The 19,247-nt window shown below is 41.0% G+C and overlaps 1 protein-coding gene across 4 annotated transcripts in view; it reads left to right on the forward strand.

Moving 5' to 3' along the window:
• gli2a (GLI family zinc finger 2a) overlaps positions 1-18,817 on the forward strand; it is a 374,584-nt gene extending 355,767 nt beyond the window's left edge. For all 4 annotated transcript variants that reach the window (XM_052013099.1, XM_052013121.1, XM_052013112.1 and 1 more), the window contains 3 exons: positions 8,923-9,204; positions 14,585-14,918; positions 15,183-18,817. In XM_052013099.1, coding sequence (XP_051869059.1) covers positions 8,923-9,204; positions 14,585-14,918; positions 15,183-17,680 — 3,114 coding nt within the window. In that variant the 3' untranslated portion in view covers positions 17,681-18,817. The remainder of the gene's footprint in view (positions 1-8,922; positions 9,205-14,584; positions 14,919-15,182) is intronic.
• Positions 18,818-19,247: the final 430 nt, after the last annotated feature.

Genomic DNA, 19,247 nt, shown 5'->3' on the forward strand with positions numbered 1-19,247 from the left:
ATAGAATAGAATCTAGTAACAGAGCAGAGATATTTTTGAAAATATTATCACAATCTTCATTTTGAAAATTATGTCCAATTATCTATAGTACTCTTTAAAAACAAAACCTGTAGACTTTGTGAAAATGTACTTAAAACATTTTTTCTTTAGTAATTGAGAAGGAGCAAAGTTATTTTTATTGCAATGAAATTAGTTGCATATTGACATCTGTTATTGCATGTGTACTTGCAAATGAAAAGAACGTCTGCCTGATGGTAATTCATAAGGAAAGGGTCCTTTGAAGATTGCAATATCAAGCCACAATGGCTCAGGGTTGTTTCTGTGAAGGATGCAAAGCATCCCTGCTCTTCCCTGCCTTGTGCAAGTCAATTACAACCTACTATATGAGCCCCACTTCAGTTGGACTGTCAGCTGTAATTGTGCAGAATGCACACTCCACCCAGAGGTATCAACAAATGGTAATCAGGGTCCCATGCACAGCACAGAAGTCCAGTTCTCATTCTAAACACTCCCACACTTGGTTTAGTGCCCTGGGTATCTCTTATGGGTCTTGGGGATGATAGGGGTGCACATACCTTCAATAAAAGCAACATTTAAGAGGCATTTAAACGGGGACATGAACAGGCAGGAAATGGAGGGATATACACCATGTGCTGGCAGGTAGGATTAGTTTGGATTGACCATGTGTTCAGAACCTTTGATGTACCTTTGATCATGGAAAGATGTACATCGTGAGCCGAAGGGTCTGTTAGTGTGCTGTACTGTTCTGTGCTCTATATTGATCGTGTCTTTCCAGATAGAGAAAGGTGAAAGTAGTCTGCGGAGCAGAGATTAGGGATGGGGTGGGTGAATGATGTGCGGGGTAGAGAAGAACAAAAGGGAAAACCTGTGATAGGGTGGATTGGAACTGTGGTTAAGTGACAGAAGGGATGATGGTGCAAGCTAATAGGGGTGTTATTAACATAATAACTGGGTCTAGGTTACAGTGGGTCTAACAACAGAACCATTAACAGCACCTGCTATCGGGCAAGTGGAAACAATGTTTCTGCTCTAAAGTTGGTGAATTCATTGTTTTGCCCATAGGCTAGTAGTGCTGAATTAAAACATGAGATATCATTTCCTGAGCTTGCAGTGCGCTTCACCGTGGAAACCATTCTTTTGAGGTTTAATGATTTGATTTAAGTCGATGATTTGATTAATTATTTTCTTAGGATGCGATCTGTTTAGAGAGGTTTAAACAAACATTAAAAATATTGATATTGGATCTATGCAACTCAAGGATCTTGATGAAGTTAATGTTGGTTTGTGCAGATTTGAACAGTGTGATGGAGTCAGTCAAATAGTCAACTGTGAACTAAGGACAGACATTGGCAGAGTGAACTGTTAAGCAAATATTGTCATCTGCAGCAGTGTATAATTAAGGTATTACATTAATAGCTTCTGAATTTGCTATAAAACAATAAGATAAAGGCTTGTTTTTATTTAGTACTTCCCACAACCTGAGACGCCTCAAATGCTTTATAACCAATTCATCACGTTTGAAGTGTCATTGCTGCTGTAGTGCACTGCTGTAAATATACTTGTGTACTTGGACACAGACATGGGATACTTAGAAAACTCTGTTTGCTACATAATTGTTTCTACACGCTTAAATAAAAAAAAGTCGTTGAGTCCATTTTCATAATGATTCCATTTTACTTAACCTAGATATGAGCTGTCAAGACATCTCCCATGGATAGAGAAGCTTATCTTTGAGCAACATCAGAAGAAACCAGTTTTCAGTATGAGATTTAAAAAAAAATCTGTTTAAGCAAATGGGTTCAACAGTAAAATAGAACTGGTGCTGATATAAAAACCCAGCCATCAATTTCCCTAAAAGCAGCTTATGTAAATATATCAGACTAAAATATGATTTCCTTTACAAGTCAAAACCTATAATTTTCCTTCAATGCTCAATGACTGAAATCTGATCTGATCTGAGAAATGGAAAAACAGGAAAACATCCATTTATAAGGTCTGCTGTTGCTGCTCTAAAGACAAGCCGCTTACAAAGGAATTGAAGTAGAGTGGCACATTATTGCTCTGCTTAAATTCTAGACTTCTGTCAGTTGCCAGTGGCTTTCAGTTGTGCCGTCTGTTACCCACATGGGTTGAACTACAAGCCAAACATTCCTATCTCCTCAGCTGTAATTGCCATCAAGGGGAGGTTGTTTTCTTTAAATGCTTGGATAAGAAGTATTCACTTCCAAAAGATCCCACAGAGTGGCTAAGCTTTATGAGACCAAATGAAGCAATAAAGTATATTACTTTTTCTTTTTGTCTGGGGTGGCTGTCTCACTCTTTCTACAAATGCCTTGTTTGCTGTTTACAAAAAGACTATTTTCAGAGTACTGATTGACCTTAATTTGAGCACGATAAAACTGACAGGACATGTGTAAGCTGTTTCTTCTTATAATGAAGGCACTTAAGAGCCTGTAAAGTTGTGCATGCAGTGTAGCCATAACATGATAGCAGATGTTGTCAGAGACTCAGGATGAACAGTAACTTAGTTGGCTACTTGGATTTGAATCAAAACAGACCAAGAAATCAGGAAGCAAAGAAAAAATCTGCAGATGCTAATCCAAAAGGCAAACAAAAAGAGCTGGAAATACTCAGTAGGTAAGGCAGCGTTTGTGGAGAGAGAAACAGCTAACATTTCAGACTGATGATTACTTAACCAAAATAAAGAAAATTTAAATTAGTAAACTGGTTTATTATAGTCACATGTACCGAGGTACCGTGAAAAGTTTGTCTTGCATACCGTTCATACACGTCAATTCATTACATAGTGCATTGAGGTAATATAAGGTAAAACAAAACAGAATGCAGAATAAAGCGTTACAGTTACAGAGCAAGTGCAGTTCAGGTAGGCAATAAGGTGCAAGGTCATAACGAGGTAGATTGTGAGGTCAAGAGTCCATCTTATCGTACTAGGGAACCATTCAATAGTCTTACAACAGCAGGATAGAATCTGTCCTTGAGCCTGGTGGTATGTGCTTTCAGGCTTTTGTATCTTCTGCCCGATGGGAGAGGGGAGAAGAGAGAATGTCTGGGGTGGGTGGGGTCTTTGATTATGTTGGCTGCTTTACCGAGGCAGTGAGAAGCATAGAGAGAGTCCATGGAGGGGAAGCTGGTTTCCGTGATGTGCTGAGCTGTGTCCACAACTCTTTGCAGTTTCTTGCAATCACTCCTTGGAACTTGAAGCGCTCAACCCTCTCGACCTCAGCACCATTGATGTAAACAGGAGAATTAGAAATCAAGGATGTTTTGAGTTGCAGAGAAGGAGAGGCGTGAAGAGAACAAAGAGAATATATATAATAGGGTGGAGACCCTGAGGTATTAAACCCACTTCTTTTTAACGCACATAAAACTAGTTCAGTGCATCTTTTACTGCAATGGCACCTGTTTCTGGGTGAAGTCCCACCCATTAGGAAATTAGACCTAGCATTTCAAGGCACAATTCACCTCAGCTTGGGTGATTTCACATATGATTTAATCAACATTGATTTATCTCATCATTAACAATTGAAATAGGAACAGAAGTGTGCAAACAATGACCTGCATTTTTCCTCACCAGAAGGAGCAAACCCCATACCAAGCAGCCAACTATATCTGAATTAGTTTCCCCACTGGGACATTAATATTTTCTCCCTCTTTGCACCTAAGTAATCATTGCAATAGATCAGCTTTGTGATTTAAAAAAAACAGAAAGGACTCAGCAGATCAGGTGGCATCTGCGGAAAGAGAAATAGAGTTAACATTTTAGGTTGATCAGTGAGACCACCTGCAGCAGCTTTTTACTGCAGAGCCTACTGCTCTGATATCCGTCTGTGTTGTGATCCTACCTCACAGTAATTTGGGGCCACTTGGAGCATGGGAATGAATGCAGGGGTGAGATCGCAGCGGAAATGGCCAGAGATAACACATCTCCCATCCCCTGCGTTTTACCTTCTCTCCTTGGCAGCCTTTTGTACAGTTGTACAGCCTTTGAGAATACTTTTTAAGTGTGAGGCCCACTTCCACTGCAGCAATAATATGGCAACTCCACTTGCTACAGGCAGCTGACATTAGAAATCGTTTGGATCATTTTTCAGTATACAGAAATGTGTAGGAAAATCACCCTTGTGATTTTTTTAAGGTAAATCTCACCAATGTAGTGATTTTTATTTGCAGTCCCCTTAACTGGGAAAGAAGTGTTAGCACACGTAATGCATCAAAAATGGATGAAATCCAATTTCTATGCAGAGATTTCCAGTTCAAGGATGGAAAATAGGTTTGTGGATCACAAAGTGATGCTAGGAAAGTACAGCATCTCATAACTTTGCTATGTCCCAACCTATGAAAGACTCCTGATGTGCGGTCATTGTTGTAATATTTGTAATGCGTCAGCAAATTCATGCACAGAGATTCTACTAGTAACTTACCTTGTTGCCATCAGACAGGAGACTGACAGTGACAAGGATGCAGAGAGAACTATCCAACCCTGCTACAAATTGTGCCATGAGATCTTTTGCATCCATTGAGGCATCAGTCAGTGCAATACCTCACTTGAAAATCAGTGTTTGAGAGACTGCAATACTTGCGACTGAAATATCAGCCAGGGTGATATGACCGGGTAACTGAAGTAGGACTTGAACCCATAGACTTCTGATTTGTGCTTTCTGCCACAATGGGGAGTCACTGATGCAGGGGAGACTCACTTATAAGTTGAGTGATCTAAAGGTGCTCATTTCTACATTTTCTTTCTCTTTGAAAGACTGATTTCAAGTAAAGGGGCATTTATTAATTTTATTTTTCATTTATTAATTTATTAAGATGGGAATATTTAAAGGATAAATTTGTCCAAGTTGTATTTAGAAATCTGGTTCAAGAGAAGTTTACAAATGGTGTTTATGCACTATGTCTGTTAGTACATTGAATATTTTAGATTTACTGTGAAACAAGTGCCATGTTAAAACCTCCTCTGACTACAATGGACACCTACCTCGTTATGACCTTTCACCTTATTGTCTACCTGCACTGCACTTTCACTGTATCTGTAACACTTTATTCTGCATTCTGTTGTTTTACCTTGTACTACCTCAATGCACTGTGTAATGAATTGATCTGTATGAACGGTATGCAAGACAAGTTTTTCACTGTACCTCAGTACATGTGACAATAATTTACCAGTTTACATGTTGGTTGGACTTGCATTGTCCACAGCCTTGATACCTTGACTGATGCTGCACAAAACATGCATGATCAGTGATCTGAAAACATAAGAAAGCATGAGAAAAGAATGTGTGGGCCCTCAAAGGGATGAACAGTTTGTTCCCTCATGAACTCTACTCCTCATTTACTATCCTGAGGAAAAGAGGTTTTCAATGCTAAATCAAGCATAACTCCCAGACCAACCATCGAGCCTGACTGTGACCTGAAGCCTTGCTTATTATGACATTTCTACAGCTCCATCTCTTCCAAAACCATCGTTCAACATGACGTTCAATTGTATCTTACATCCTATTTCTAAATGTATATACAATTTAAGAATACAATAATTAAAACATTGATGTTAGTCTTTTTCAAAGAGTTGAATTAGATGTCATTCATTTTCTGTACTGAAAGTTGATCCCACATTTTTGGCACTTAATGAGTCAGATTTAATATGTCCTGATTGAAGCATCTTGATTTTACACTCATGCCCTGTAGTTCTGTATCACAGGTCATATCAAGTTACCTGCTTAAACCCAGCAGCTTTGCTTCTTGACACTTCAGGTGCCTGAATGCTGATTTCTAAATCTTTTCTCTGTTACAAACTTCTGCTCTGTGATTCTGACCTCATAGCTTAGAGCCTTCAATGCCAGAATTTTCTCTGGTGATCCTCCGTGAATTTTTGCCTACAAATTAATCCCCTGAATGGAAAATATCTAAGATGGCCCACTGTTTTATGAAAGTGCCTCCATCAAGGACCTACTGTATGTGAGTCTCAAATAAGTTATTTCAAACTTCCAGCCAGATACTCTTGAGATGTACCAAAAGCTCACTGAAATATCTGTTGATAGCAGTTTGATATTTATGGAAGACTTTTAGCAAGTAATCAATAATTGCATTCAAGTTTTTTTTTGCTAAGACACAATGTTTGCATCTTTTGATGCAGACACCTTTATTAGTTATTATTCCAGTGAGCATTAATCTTACATAATTTCTTGTACAATTTTTAAATTATTACACCTATCTTGGATGCTATTAATTGCAAGTATAATATGTACCTTACTGCAGATCATCCACAAGTAGCCTGGGATCCAAGTGATCCTCACTGCAACTTGACTGGTCATTGCCCATGAGTCAGATCTCTGTCACCATCTGCCTTTTTTTGCAAGTTTTCAATCAATGTATCTTACATTCCATAGATCCATTTAATCTTCATCATAAGCCTCACATTCAGAACATTTTTAGATACATCCCAAAAATCCAAATGGATCTCAACTGAATGGCCCTAATTTCCCAAATCATTTCCCTCCATAAGAACTTCCGGTAGTTGGTTCTGCTGCCTCACAGCTCCAGCAACCTGCATTCAATTCTAATTCTGTGTGTGTGTGTGTGTGTGTGTGTGTGTGGGGGGGGGGGGGGGGGGGGGGGAGTTTGTATGTTCTCCCTCTGATAGCATGGGTTTCCCTTGGATTCTCTGGTTTCCTCCAACATTCCAAAGGCACACTGGTTGGTAGGTACTGTAAATTACCTCAATCAGACCTCTTTGACCTGAAACATTGACTTTGTTTCTCTTTCCACACATGCTGCCTGACCTGCTGAGTATTTCCAGCATTTTCTGTTTTTATTTTAGATTTCCAGAATCTGCAATTGTTTTTGATTTTCAATTCTTAAATCCACTGTGCTTCAGTGGTACTGATATTAGCGGTCCAATATACTGTAACTTTGCTTTTTAAACTCCAAACCAATGGACCAGATTTCATAAGTTTTCATGTGTTTGTTTTATACTATTAGCCTATTTGAAAAGAAAAATGGAAACAAACAATGTCTACTAATTGACCATCAGTTTTATTGGCTGTTTATTTCTTTTACATGCAGCTAACCAGTCAGTGTGGGGAAGAAAGCTCAACTGAGTGCTAATACTGTGACAACTGATTTTTGTGTAGGAATTCTCTCAGATTATCAGTTTTAGACTGCTATCTAAGGCATTAGATTCCAAGTTCCATGGCTGTGTCCTCTCTGAACTGAATTAGTTGTGGTGCATGAGGGTTATACTTGACTTGCCTGAATAAACTACAAAACCACTACCAATATAAAAATTAAACAATCTTTCCTGCAGATGAGAAAACACAGGAAAGAGTTGGGGAGTACACAATTATAGTAATAATTGTAAAGTTGAGAAAAAAATAAGCAACTCTAAAGCAATCTACTTGAACATGAATAAATGTTGGAGCATTAATGGAAATGAGGTAGAACTTCTGTTGATCCATAAAGAAATAGAAACTTGCATTAATGTTGTCCTTCCCAAATCTATTTAGAGGCTTTCCAAGACACTTTACAGCAAATTATGCGTACTCCCTGTAGTAGGAAACACAGCAGCCAGTTGGTGCTTAGCAAACAGTAATGTTCCAATGAGCTGATAATCTATTTCAAGAAAGATACTGGCCAGAATACTAAGGTAACTTCCTCAGAAAAACACAGCACTCTCTTGGCATTGCACTTGATCACCAGCCTAAATTTTTGCCTTCCAGTCTCGAGAGTAAGTTTTGACCCCACAACCTTCTAGCTCAGAGGTAAGAATACCACCCAACTGAGCCAGAGCTACCAACTAAAGAACAAGAATTTATTTTGGCCCAGAGAAAAGCATTGCCCTGCTCATTAATGCTTAACCCACTTATGTAACATCAGCAGCCTCTCTTTCCAACTCCCATATTAATCAAATAGATCTATGAACTTGTCTCAAGCTCTCAATCCTTGCTTTCAACAGTTATTCACACAGCTGCTTTTTAAAAGCTTCAGCAAACAAAATTTTTCTCATCCCTAACCCTTCTCAGGACTTGTGAGTTTTGTGTCATTTCCCAGAAGAACAATAGATGTGTGAAATAAGCTCTCAGGCAAGGAAATTGAAAACAGTAATTAAAAAAAAGTAATTTAAAAGACAATATGACATGTTCCAAAGAGACATGGGCAAAGCTGAGAGATCATATAAATGGGATGGATTGTTGAACTAGGTAAATACCTGTTTTCCCAAAGCTTTATGTATACCAATGTGAAGCTGCATAGAATTACAGAGCATATAATTAGACCATTCCACATAAGTCTATGCTTGTGATTTTTATTTTAATTTATTCATTAATTTACAGGATATGCAAATCTCTGGCAATGCCAGCATTTATTGTCTATCCCTTATTGCCTCATAAGCTGAGGAAACAGTTAAAATTAAACCATATTGGTGGGTCTGGAGTTACATGTAGGCCGGATAAGGATGGCACAATTCCAAAAGATTTAAATGAACCGGATAGGTTTTATGAGAATGCAATAGTTTCATGATTACGATTACAGAGACTTGTTTTTTTTTCAATTCCAGTCTTACTTAATTATTTGTATTTAAATTCCTCAGCCTTTGCATTGGGATTCAAATTTGCATCTCTGCATCAGTAGTTACACTCTCAGTGTTAGTCAAGTAACTTAACAACTGTGCCACTTCCAACTCATTCAATCTCGATGTCCTTCAGTTCCTTTCTTCCTCGTCCAGCTTCCTCACAAGAACACCATTGATATTTGCCTCAATAATTCCACCTTCTCATCACTGATGGAGTAAAAGTGTTTCTTCTGAACCAAGTAGTCGTGATTATTTTACCTTTGTGACGTCTATATTTGCCCTTATCTGATGCTACTTATTCCCTTTTACAGAAACCTTATGTTTGTAAAATTCCTGGATGCACCAAGAGGTACACGGACCCGAGCTCCCTGAGGAAACACGTGAAGACTGTGCACGGGCCAGATGCCCATGTGACGAAAAAGCATCGCAATGACGTTCACCCGAGGCCCCCACCACCCAAAGAGCCCAGTGACCATGAGGTGGCCATTAGCCACAGTAACAGAGTGTCTGAGGAAAAGGCCGAAGCCAACAGCACCAGCGGAGGCCTGGAGGACAGCCTGCAAGTGAAAACCATCAAAACTGAAAACTCCGTGGTAAGAGCACTAAAGATAAGATCTTTATTAGTCACATGTACATCGAAACATACAGTGAAATACATCTTTTGCGTAGAGTATTCTGGGGCAGCCCACAAGTGTCGCCACGCTTCCAACGCCAACATAGCATGCCCGCAACTTCCTAACCCGTACGTCTTTGGAATGTGGGAGGAAACCCACGCAGACACGGGGAGAACGTACAAACTCCTTACAGACAGTGGCCGGAATTGAACCCGGGTCTCTGGCGCTGTAAAGCGTTACGCTAACCGCTACACTACCGTGCCTGCCCAAAGCACTAGCTAGTGAAAAATTGCAAAGGTAACACAACATTTAATTGCAAGACCCCATGTAATTAGATTTGGCAATGAAAATATTATTGTCATAAAACTACCAAATACAGAATGAGACCTATCGGGCCTGTGTATGTTAATTAATTATAATCCAAAAAGAAAATATAATTGGTAGAAATACCACTTAGAAGTAATCGATATTGCAAAAAGGTTAATTACTCGCTGTTAACTGCATTGAGGGTCATGTAATTTACTGCCACTATTTAATACAGGTTTGCACTCTTACTCCTAATATTTGCTCCTTCATGTTATAACTTTGACACTGCAACCAATACCAGATGGAGTTGGAAATGATTCTAAGGAGATGGATACGAGGTATATCCAGCACCTTAACTCAGGACCACAGAGCTCAGGCAGTGGAATGTGAGGCCAGATGCGCCACCATCTAACCTCCATTGCATTCCAAACTTCCATGTTTCAATGCATGGGCACGCAGGTCAGGAGCATGCTGACCCAAGGTATGCTAATAGCCAGCAGTTCTCTCTGGAACTACCAGTTAAAGAAGTCCACAATTGGGCTGTTAGCAGTTGGGTTTCCCAGTGTGCCCTGTTTCTGCTCAGACCTGACTCTGTTTGGATCTACAGTTTTGTATTGTATCATGGCGGGGAGCTCCCCTAACACATGTTCAAGCCTGAGAAGGTCCTGTGCCTGGAAGTGGGGTCAAGTCTTCTGAGGATATCTAGGCCCAGAGCTAGAAAGACTCCAGAAAGAACTTCCTGATCCTATCAGAAAGAAATGGGCTTTCTCCATGGCATTTTCTGCCGGTCCTTTAGTGACCCTCTAATTGGAGAGGTAGTGGATGCAGTTACCAAGAGCGAGGACATCAAAATGAAAGCCCCAGGATCAGATGAAAACTCAACTGAGGCAAGAAAGGAACTAAAAAGGTCTCTTCACATTTAAATCACTGTTGTTAGCCTGCTACTATAGTAGACAGAGGCATTTTGCCTCTCCCCCAGGGGAAGACCCATTGAGGCAGCAAACTCATTTAGACATGGGTAGTGGGCCATCCTCTTGCTTCCTCTATTTCAGAAGCAGGGAAACGTACCCCTCAATTCTTTAGAGGAAAGAAGGCAAGATTTCTGAAAGAAGATCAGAAAATCCTGGAAATACTTAGCTGTTCAGGAAAGCAAAGTTCTGTCAGTTTTATGTTCCTGAAAAGCTTCAAGAAGAATTTGTAATCATAATGAATGGTGTGTCTCTTGAAGGGTATATCTCTTACATGACCAACAATGCTAATCTAACCCACTGTGAGTCTGTACTAACCAACTAACAGTGTCTCCTCCTCTTCTTCCACTGCCTACACTTGTTTGCTGCTTCTCATCCTCTTTCCTTCCTCACTGTGCCTTCCTAAGGACAGTCGGTACTAAGGTGAGCAAAGTAAAAGCTACTCAAGCCTCTGTAATCTGTCTTGCTTTATGACTGTACAAAGCTTGTTCCAGGATACCCTACTGTAAGTGCCTCACTTCTATAGTGCATCACCTGAAGTAAGTTGGCAAAATAATTACCATCATAAAATCCAGTCATTATAAGAGTAAGATCATGGAATATTGTAGGGGAAAGGGAGGCCATTTGATCCATTGTACTTGTACTGGGTCTTTGAGAGGCTGTATGTTGAAAGTTCATTATTGTGATTAACTAGTTGTCCTACTTTATGAACTTCCTATTCCCTTTTGATCAATAATGCATTGTTCGCTTTCTGCTACTGTTGCCCTTGACCTTGCTGTCAGTAGGTACTCAAACCTACCTGAGGCAATTCTGCCTGGGCAGCACAATGGTATAGCTAGTAGAGCGGCTGCCTCACAGCTTCCAGAGACTTGGAATCAATCCTGACCTCCCGTGCTGTCTGTGTTCAGTTTGCATGTTCTCCCTGTGACTTCTTGGGTTTCCTTTGGGGTTCCTCTTGTCCCACATCCCCAAAACTCGCAGGTTAATTGGCCACCATAAACTGGCCCTAGCATGTAGGCATGCGATAGGATCTGTGGATTGATGGGAACGTGAGGAAAATAAATTGAAGGGCAAATTCGTGGGGGAATGGGATTGCTCTGTGAAGTGGCAGAGATTAGATGGACTGAAATATTTCCTTGTGACATCAATGGAGGCTATGGTAATTGATCCCCTTCAGAAGGGGTGCATCAGGACTCTGCTTGGCCTCATCTGTGACTAAGATCTTCACCCTTGGTGAATCTTGATAATTTGAGCTAAACTCCTTTTTAAAAAAACATAAAACAAAAGTCTGAAAGCAATAGAGTTTTAAAATAAATCACAGTATCTCATAGTTCTTATGAAAATATTTTAATATGAGGGTTGGAAAGGGAGTCAGAGTTCAAGAAGAAAGACCTTATGTAAGAATGGCTGGAATGTAGAACTTGTTCCCTACTGGATCGGTTGAGACCCAGCTCAGAGTGGATAATTTCACAGACAAGCACAAGAGGGAGAACAGGAATAGAAGATGTTGGGGGAGGTTGGATGAAGGTGAAGAGGAGTGGAAGGTTGCTGGTGTGGAGTATTAATGCCAGCACAGTTCAGTTAGACTGATGGCCTGTTTCTGAAACCGTTTTCCTCAAGATGAACAACCTCACATCATGTATGGCAAAAAATCTCAGTTGAAACATAACCATTTGTTCAGTGTTATTTCCATGATTGCATTGCTGAGTAATCCTGTGTTCACATTAACCCTTCCTCTTGGGAGTACCAATTCAGGTTTTCATAGCAGAAGCCACTTTTGGGAGATCTCAATTCGTTAACCTTCCCTCGTCAACCTTGTTCCCACAAGCCCCTGAGATTAAACCTAGGGTCAAAGAGCCATGGTCAGCTATGGAAAAGTACACAAACCCCACATACCAGAGATTGACCTCCAATGAGAGTTCCAATACTTTGACACACTAGTGACAATATTAATGAATAGCATAAGGTTTCCTTAATATGTTGCTAAACTGTTGCATTCCTGTTTAGGATGCACTTACAATTTTTGCCCTATGCTTGATAATCAAATTTCCACTGAAGAAGAATTTTAATAATCACCAAGTAATTTAATGTTTCTTAGTGACCAAACCATTTCATGTTTTTCTCTAACTGCTGCTTATTTTGGAGAACCCTAGGCTGCCACAATGAGTCAAACCACTTCCACTCTCTTTGTACTGGCTCTTCTCAGAAAGCACCTCACAAACAACCTATCACCTCCAGTCTACAGGAGCCACAGAGCGTCCACAGCTTATGGACTGTCCCGAATTGGCGCCTGTGAAGAGACTCTCGGCTTCTCTTCCCAGAATGACCGGGACTGGGGTTTGATGAGAATGACAAGGAGATGGAGGAGCTAATCAACAACAAACTTAAGAAATTCCTGGAGTGGAAATTCCGCCGTTATTCAAGAGTAAAGAAACAGCTCCACTGGCAACTGAAGGCAGAGATCTAGCAGGAAATCCATGACTTAAAGAGCAGATGGTGGCTGGAGAGAGTGCAGGTGACACAGCAGCTCACTGACAGCCATGACATGTGCTGTAAAAGTGATCTACAGTTCAACCACCCGAGATCCAAACCAGCTAAGAGCCAATAACAGGGAGAAACAGGACAGAGGGGAAGTTTACCTGAAAATGGAGAATTCAATGTTCATCTCATCGGGTTGTAGAGACGATAGGTGAATGGTCTCTTTTTATGTTGTAGTGAAGTTTGTGGTTGATTAACTCCTCCATCTCCTTGTTATTCTCATCAAACCCTAGTCCCAGTCATTCTGGGAAGAGAAACCAAGAGTCTCTTCACAGGCACCAATTCAGGACAGTCCATAAGCTGTGGACACTCTGTGGCTCCTGTAGACTGGAGGTGACAGGTTGTTTGAGAGGTGGTTTCTGAGAGGAGCCAGTACAAAGAGAGTGGAAGTGGTTTGACTCATTGAGACAGCCTAGTGTTCTCCAAAAATAGCAGCAGTTTCAGAAAAACATGAAATGGTTTGGTCACTAAGAAACATTAAATTACTTGGTGATTATTAAAATTCTTCTTCAGTGGAAATTTGATTACCCCCTTTTCAGCTATGAGTGAGTTTTCTGTGAAATGACCTTGAGCAGTCACAGCTCTGTGCACTGCGCAAGTAATCACAAAGGCAGCTAATGTGGGTGGAGACATCACTTCTACACTGGCACTGGGATAAGGTGGTCTGAAAGGGCCCACTTCTGTGCTGTACGATTCTATGATTCTGCTGGTGTGCAGTCTAACTTTAGCACTTGTTACTATTACTTATTTGTGTTATTATCAGATTATCCACATCAACTCTCCCTCACCTGGGACTGTTTTTTGATTCCTCATATAATTAGCGTCATTCCTACAAGTTTTGGAATCCAAATGAGATCTAGGACACTTACCCACATCTCCCCCACCCCATTCGACGCACAAACTCTTGATTCCCCTGAATTAAAATCAATTATTTGGTGTTTTAAAGTTGAAAACTGGCCTTTCCCTCAGCACTGATAACCTTCCACTTGGTGTACCATTGCACATTTTCAGGTCACATCTTCAGAGGTTATTTAGGTGCTGTCTTTAGAAAACTCATTTCATGATGGCTAAAGTGACTTTGGCCATGAATAGAACCAAACTTCATAAAACCGAGTACAACATGAATTTACAACGTGTTGCAAGTTTTGCACATGTAACCAACAATGAATTTTGAACATTCTGTCTCTGAGCCATTGAGGCTGGGAAGATTTTGTGTTCAAGTTATCTAAAGGCTAGCTTAGAAGCTCCCAATAGATGCTAGAGGTCTCCTTTTTATTCTGGTTTATCAGAGACACAGAATGGAGACACTTGTGATAGAGACACTATGACTCAAAAATGAGTATAACTAGTAGAAAGTTGCCACTGCCTATGGCTTCCTCCCTCTCCCCCAGCAAGAATTCAATGACTTCAGGAACAAAAGAATCAAGAAAGTTCAAATGTTTGCTCTATTACATATAGGTAAACTTTACATTAATACCGCAAACAGTTGTGTGGTCTTTACAGTGTTACTCAGGTATGTTGATTGGAACCCTTTTTTCCCACCACAGATGTATCAGTCCAGTCCTGGTGGCCAATCTTCATGCAGCAGTGAACCATCGCCACTTGGCAGCACCAACAACAATGACAGTGGAGTAGAAATGAACATCAACAGTGGAGGTAGCCTGGGAGATTTGACCGCATTAGATGATTCCCCAATTGTGGACTCCACTGTTTCATCTGGAACTTCAGCAATCGGCCTTCAGTTGAGAAAGAACATGACAGCATCCCAAAGACTTGAGCAACTAAAGAAAGAAAAATTGAAGCAGGTTAGAGATATTCCTTCATGGGCAAACCCAGTGCCACCAGTCAAAAACACCAAGCTTCCTCTCATCCCCTTGAATGGTAAGTTGAGTTCTTGAACTTGTCTAGACTGTAGAGACTTGTGCACCATTCTAAAAAAAAGCAGTAATATTCTGGTTATATAAGAACATAAAATGTTGTTGAACAGTGCAGAATTAGGCCTTTCATTCCAACTGATCTGTGACACAGGGACTTCCTCAAATTCTACATTATCAAATCTGGCCTCCTTTTCCCTGTGTTCCCATGAATTTATCTGGTTTCAGATTCATCAAGCAGAAATTTAAAGTGTATATTATCTATTTTCAGGAACTTCACTGGAGAATTCAAGTACTGGTGGTTCTACTGCTGTATTGCCTAACCCCAGAATAATGGAACTGTCCAACAGTGAGATCACTGTGCTGAATCAACTGAATGATCGCCGGGACAGTACCACAAGTACCATCAGTTCAGCTTACACAGTCAGTCGAAGATCCTCTGGCATTTCCCCTTACTTTTCCAGTCGCCGTTCCAGTGAGGCTTCTCACATTGGTGGCCGTCCAAATAACATCAGCTCTGCCGACTCTTATGATCCCATCTCCGCTGATTTATCACGGAGGTCCAGTGAGGTCAGTTATTGCGGTGGCTTGCTCAATCTCACACCAGCTGAGCAGTACCGGCTGAAGGCCAAGTACGCGGCTGCAACTGGGGGACCACCACCAACTCCGCTGCCGAACATGGAGCGAATGAAGGCAAGGGCATCCCTCCTGGGTGAAGGCCACAATTCGATGCTTTCCCCCTTCCCTCCTCCCGCTGCTCAAAGGCGATGTAGCGATGGCGTTCCTCGAGGATATGGTACAACAGCACTCAGGCCTCATGAAGTGACTGGCAACATTGCCCGTCGGGCCAGTGATCCCGTAAGGAGGACCACTGTGGATCCACTGTCCCTCCCCAGAGTCCAGCGCTTCAACAGCATGAACAACATGAACCCACTGCCGTTGCCACCAGCCATGGACAGAAGGCACTTCAGCCTTCCGAACGGCACTCGCTCGGATGGGAGCCTCCACAGATGCGCCTACTCACCTCGGCCGCCGAGCATCAGTGAGAACATTGCTATGGAGACAGTGGGAGCCGACATTGACGCTCAAGCTGTTGAGGATGACATCATGCTGCCTGACGACGTGGTGCAGTACATCAACTCTCAGGAAAATCGATTGGCCCAAGATAGCAATTCGCTAAGTTATGCTGGCCAGATGCAGGGTTTCCAAGAAAACATGAACATGCAGAATCAGAATGTGTATGCCCAGCGAGGGATGGCGATGGTAGATGGAAATATGAATCAGTCAAGTTCTATGATGACACAGTGCCAGATGAGTCCAGGGACTCAACCATATCAGGGATCATCTAACATGAACAAGAACAGCATGCCGGTTCAATGGAATGAAGTAAGCTCAGGTACTGTTGATGTCATTCCCGATCAGTCAAAGCAGCAGTTCTCTCGATCAAACTTGGCAGTCGTTCAGCAAAAGCAGATGTTCGACCAATACCAGCATCTCAACCCTGCTCAGCCGGCTGTGACAATGAATCAGAACGAAATGACTCTGGCACCACAAGGTTTAATGCAGAGAAATATTGGCATGAATGGACAAAAAGTGAACTATCTGCAGCAGCCTCAGCAGATGAGCTTGTGTCAGAATGCTAATCTGCCTCTCAGCCCACAACAAACCTATAACCAGTCCAGCCAAGTGCTTAGTCCCAACATTGCCAGCAGGACCCTAAGCCAAACATCTTGCAGTAATATGCCTGTGAACAACATCATGGGTTCACCTGTGCCAACGGGTACTCAAGACTTTAAGCAGATTGCAATGGCTCAAAACAAAGACCCAGCCCTCAAGAGCTATGTTCCAGCTGAACAGGTCCATGCACCAATTCATCAGCAGATGGCAGCCGCAAACGAGGTGTCAATGACGATGAACGGGTGTCGTGGGAGAGGTGAATCAGGCCAAGTCATGCGTCTTGCAAGCCAGCAGAACTATGGGTCTCATGTCCAGTCCGGTAGAAATCCAGACTGTGCCACCTTTGCTGTTCATGGTGCTTTAAGCCAAACCAATTCCCACATCAGCCCAAGTCAGCAGAACTTCAGCCAACAAGGACAAAGTGTCATGAATTCTGTTGGGCACAATTTAAGTCGTGGAATGATGCAGCCTCATCCACCACAGAGCTCAAATCCATCAGTGAGACAGCATGGTTTGATTAATTCTTTAAACATGCAACAACAGAGTTATTTGCAAAGACCACTTCAAATGAATGGGATGGGCCCCGGTCGTGGACACTCTGAAGTAAGCCAAAGTCAACCTGGTAATCAACTGTCAATGCAGTCTCAACAGTGTAATAACGATGGTGCAAACAGCGACTTGATGTTTTATTCTGGTCAAATCCACATGTATGAACAAAATAGTAACTTCAGTGGACAAATGGACTGTGCTATTCAGCAACAACAGCATATGTCAAGTGTCAAAGCTACAACAATGTCTTCACCAGGCACCAACCAGGTATCAAGTACTGTAAACTCCCATAGTCTAGACCAAGCACAGATAGATTTCGATGCTATTATGGATGATGGTGACCACTCTAGCTTGATGTCGGGTACACTAAGCCCCAGCCTTCTGCAGAATCTCTCCCAAAATTCTTCCCGCCTCACCACTCCCCGGAATTCTCTGACTCTGCAGCCCATTCCAGCTGGATTGACTAATATGGCAATAGGAGACATGAGCTCTATGTTGACTACCTTGGCCGAGGAAAATAAATTTCTTAATATGATGTCTTAAATGTCCAAGAACAGTAATAAACATTGTCTAATTTCCAATTCCAGTCAACTTCAAAGCAAAATGCCTAAATCTGTTTCTTTTGAAACATTAACATTCCTAAGGAAAGCAATTTTTTTTTATAGACTTTGTATTTTAATGTATAAAAAGAAACCTTTATTCTGCAATGTACGTTCTGCAAGGGAATCTGGACATTTTACAAAGGCTTATATATTTGTGAATAGGGATTTTCTGCTGTGTTTTGAAGAAATAGCCAGTGAACTGATATGTTACATCAAGAGGTGTGTCATTTGAACTGGGACTCTTGGCTTGTTTTAAACTTGTTGTAAAGCACTGATAATGTACACTAGACCAAACAGACAAGGGCACAAACCAAAAATTGCCCATTTCTTCCTTGTAAATAGTAGATGTGTGCTTCCTTGTGTTTCATTAATGTGAACACTTCAGTGTGCATCAGTTGATTCAGTGTCATTGAAAACTATTCTAGGTTGGCTGAGGTAAAGAACAATAGGTACATTGACAAGTGCCATCAAAGCCATATTGTATACCACTTCCTTCTCAGAGATTAGCTCTTAATATTCTGCATTTGGGTAAACTGTCATTATAAAACCTCATGGCAATGCAGACTCACTTTTTATGAACATTGTTCATTGTAAATGATACGGCACCGAAGATCTAGGAATGCCCATGTTATCGCATCAAAAAGTGCCTTACTATGTCATGTTATTTTCGAATAGTGAAGGCATCCTTTCAGTTTAAGACATTTTGGAAACATTTTCCAGCAATTTGCTTGTAATATGGCAGTGCTATTGGTACAATACTAGTTAACATGCAGTGGTTTGATGAAAATAGTTTCTTTATGTGTAAGAATTATTGTGAAAGATATGCAAACGTCTTTTCAATATATATGGACTGAAATGTGTTCTTTGTTGTGCGTTCTTAGTGCAGAAAGCATCTCATGTAAAGAAATTTCAAACATCGGACAACTATTCCAGTCTGTAAATATACAACATGTTAAAACTGTGTTTTGAATAAGAGCACCAAGCTGACTATTTTTGATCAACATATAGCCAGGACATTCCCTGTAACCAATTCCTTTCAAAACATGGAATAGATCCAGTGATCAAAATGTATATACACTTTTTGTACAATAACAAACTTTTCTTTAATAAAAGCAATGTTGAATGTACATCATTTTACTTTTTAAACCACTTTGTAAAGTATGCAGAGATTATTATTTGCTGTACAAACAAATGGCTAGTATTTGACGAAAATAGTTCAGTGAGAGCATCCACCACATTTACATTGGGTGCCTGAGTGGACAAGTACTGCTCGATAATATTGGCTGAATGTAACTGAAATAAGCTCGGCGTGTTTTAGTCAGAATTTTATGGAGATGGGGGTTTCAGTTGAGCATCTCCCAAAAAATGAATGCTTTCAAAAGTGTGCAGTATCGTAGAACTAATCAACAATGAGGGGTGGCTTAGTAGTGCAGCCAGTAGAGCCATTGCCTCACAATGCCAGAGACCTGGGTTCACTTGGGTGCTATCTGTGTGGAGTTTGCATATTT

This window comes from Pristis pectinata, chromosome 1 (genome assembly GCF_009764475.1).
Source record: "Pristis pectinata isolate sPriPec2 chromosome 1, sPriPec2.1.pri, whole genome shotgun sequence".
Classification (NCBI taxonomy): Eukaryota; Metazoa; Chordata; class Chondrichthyes; order Rhinopristiformes; family Pristidae; genus Pristis; species Pristis pectinata.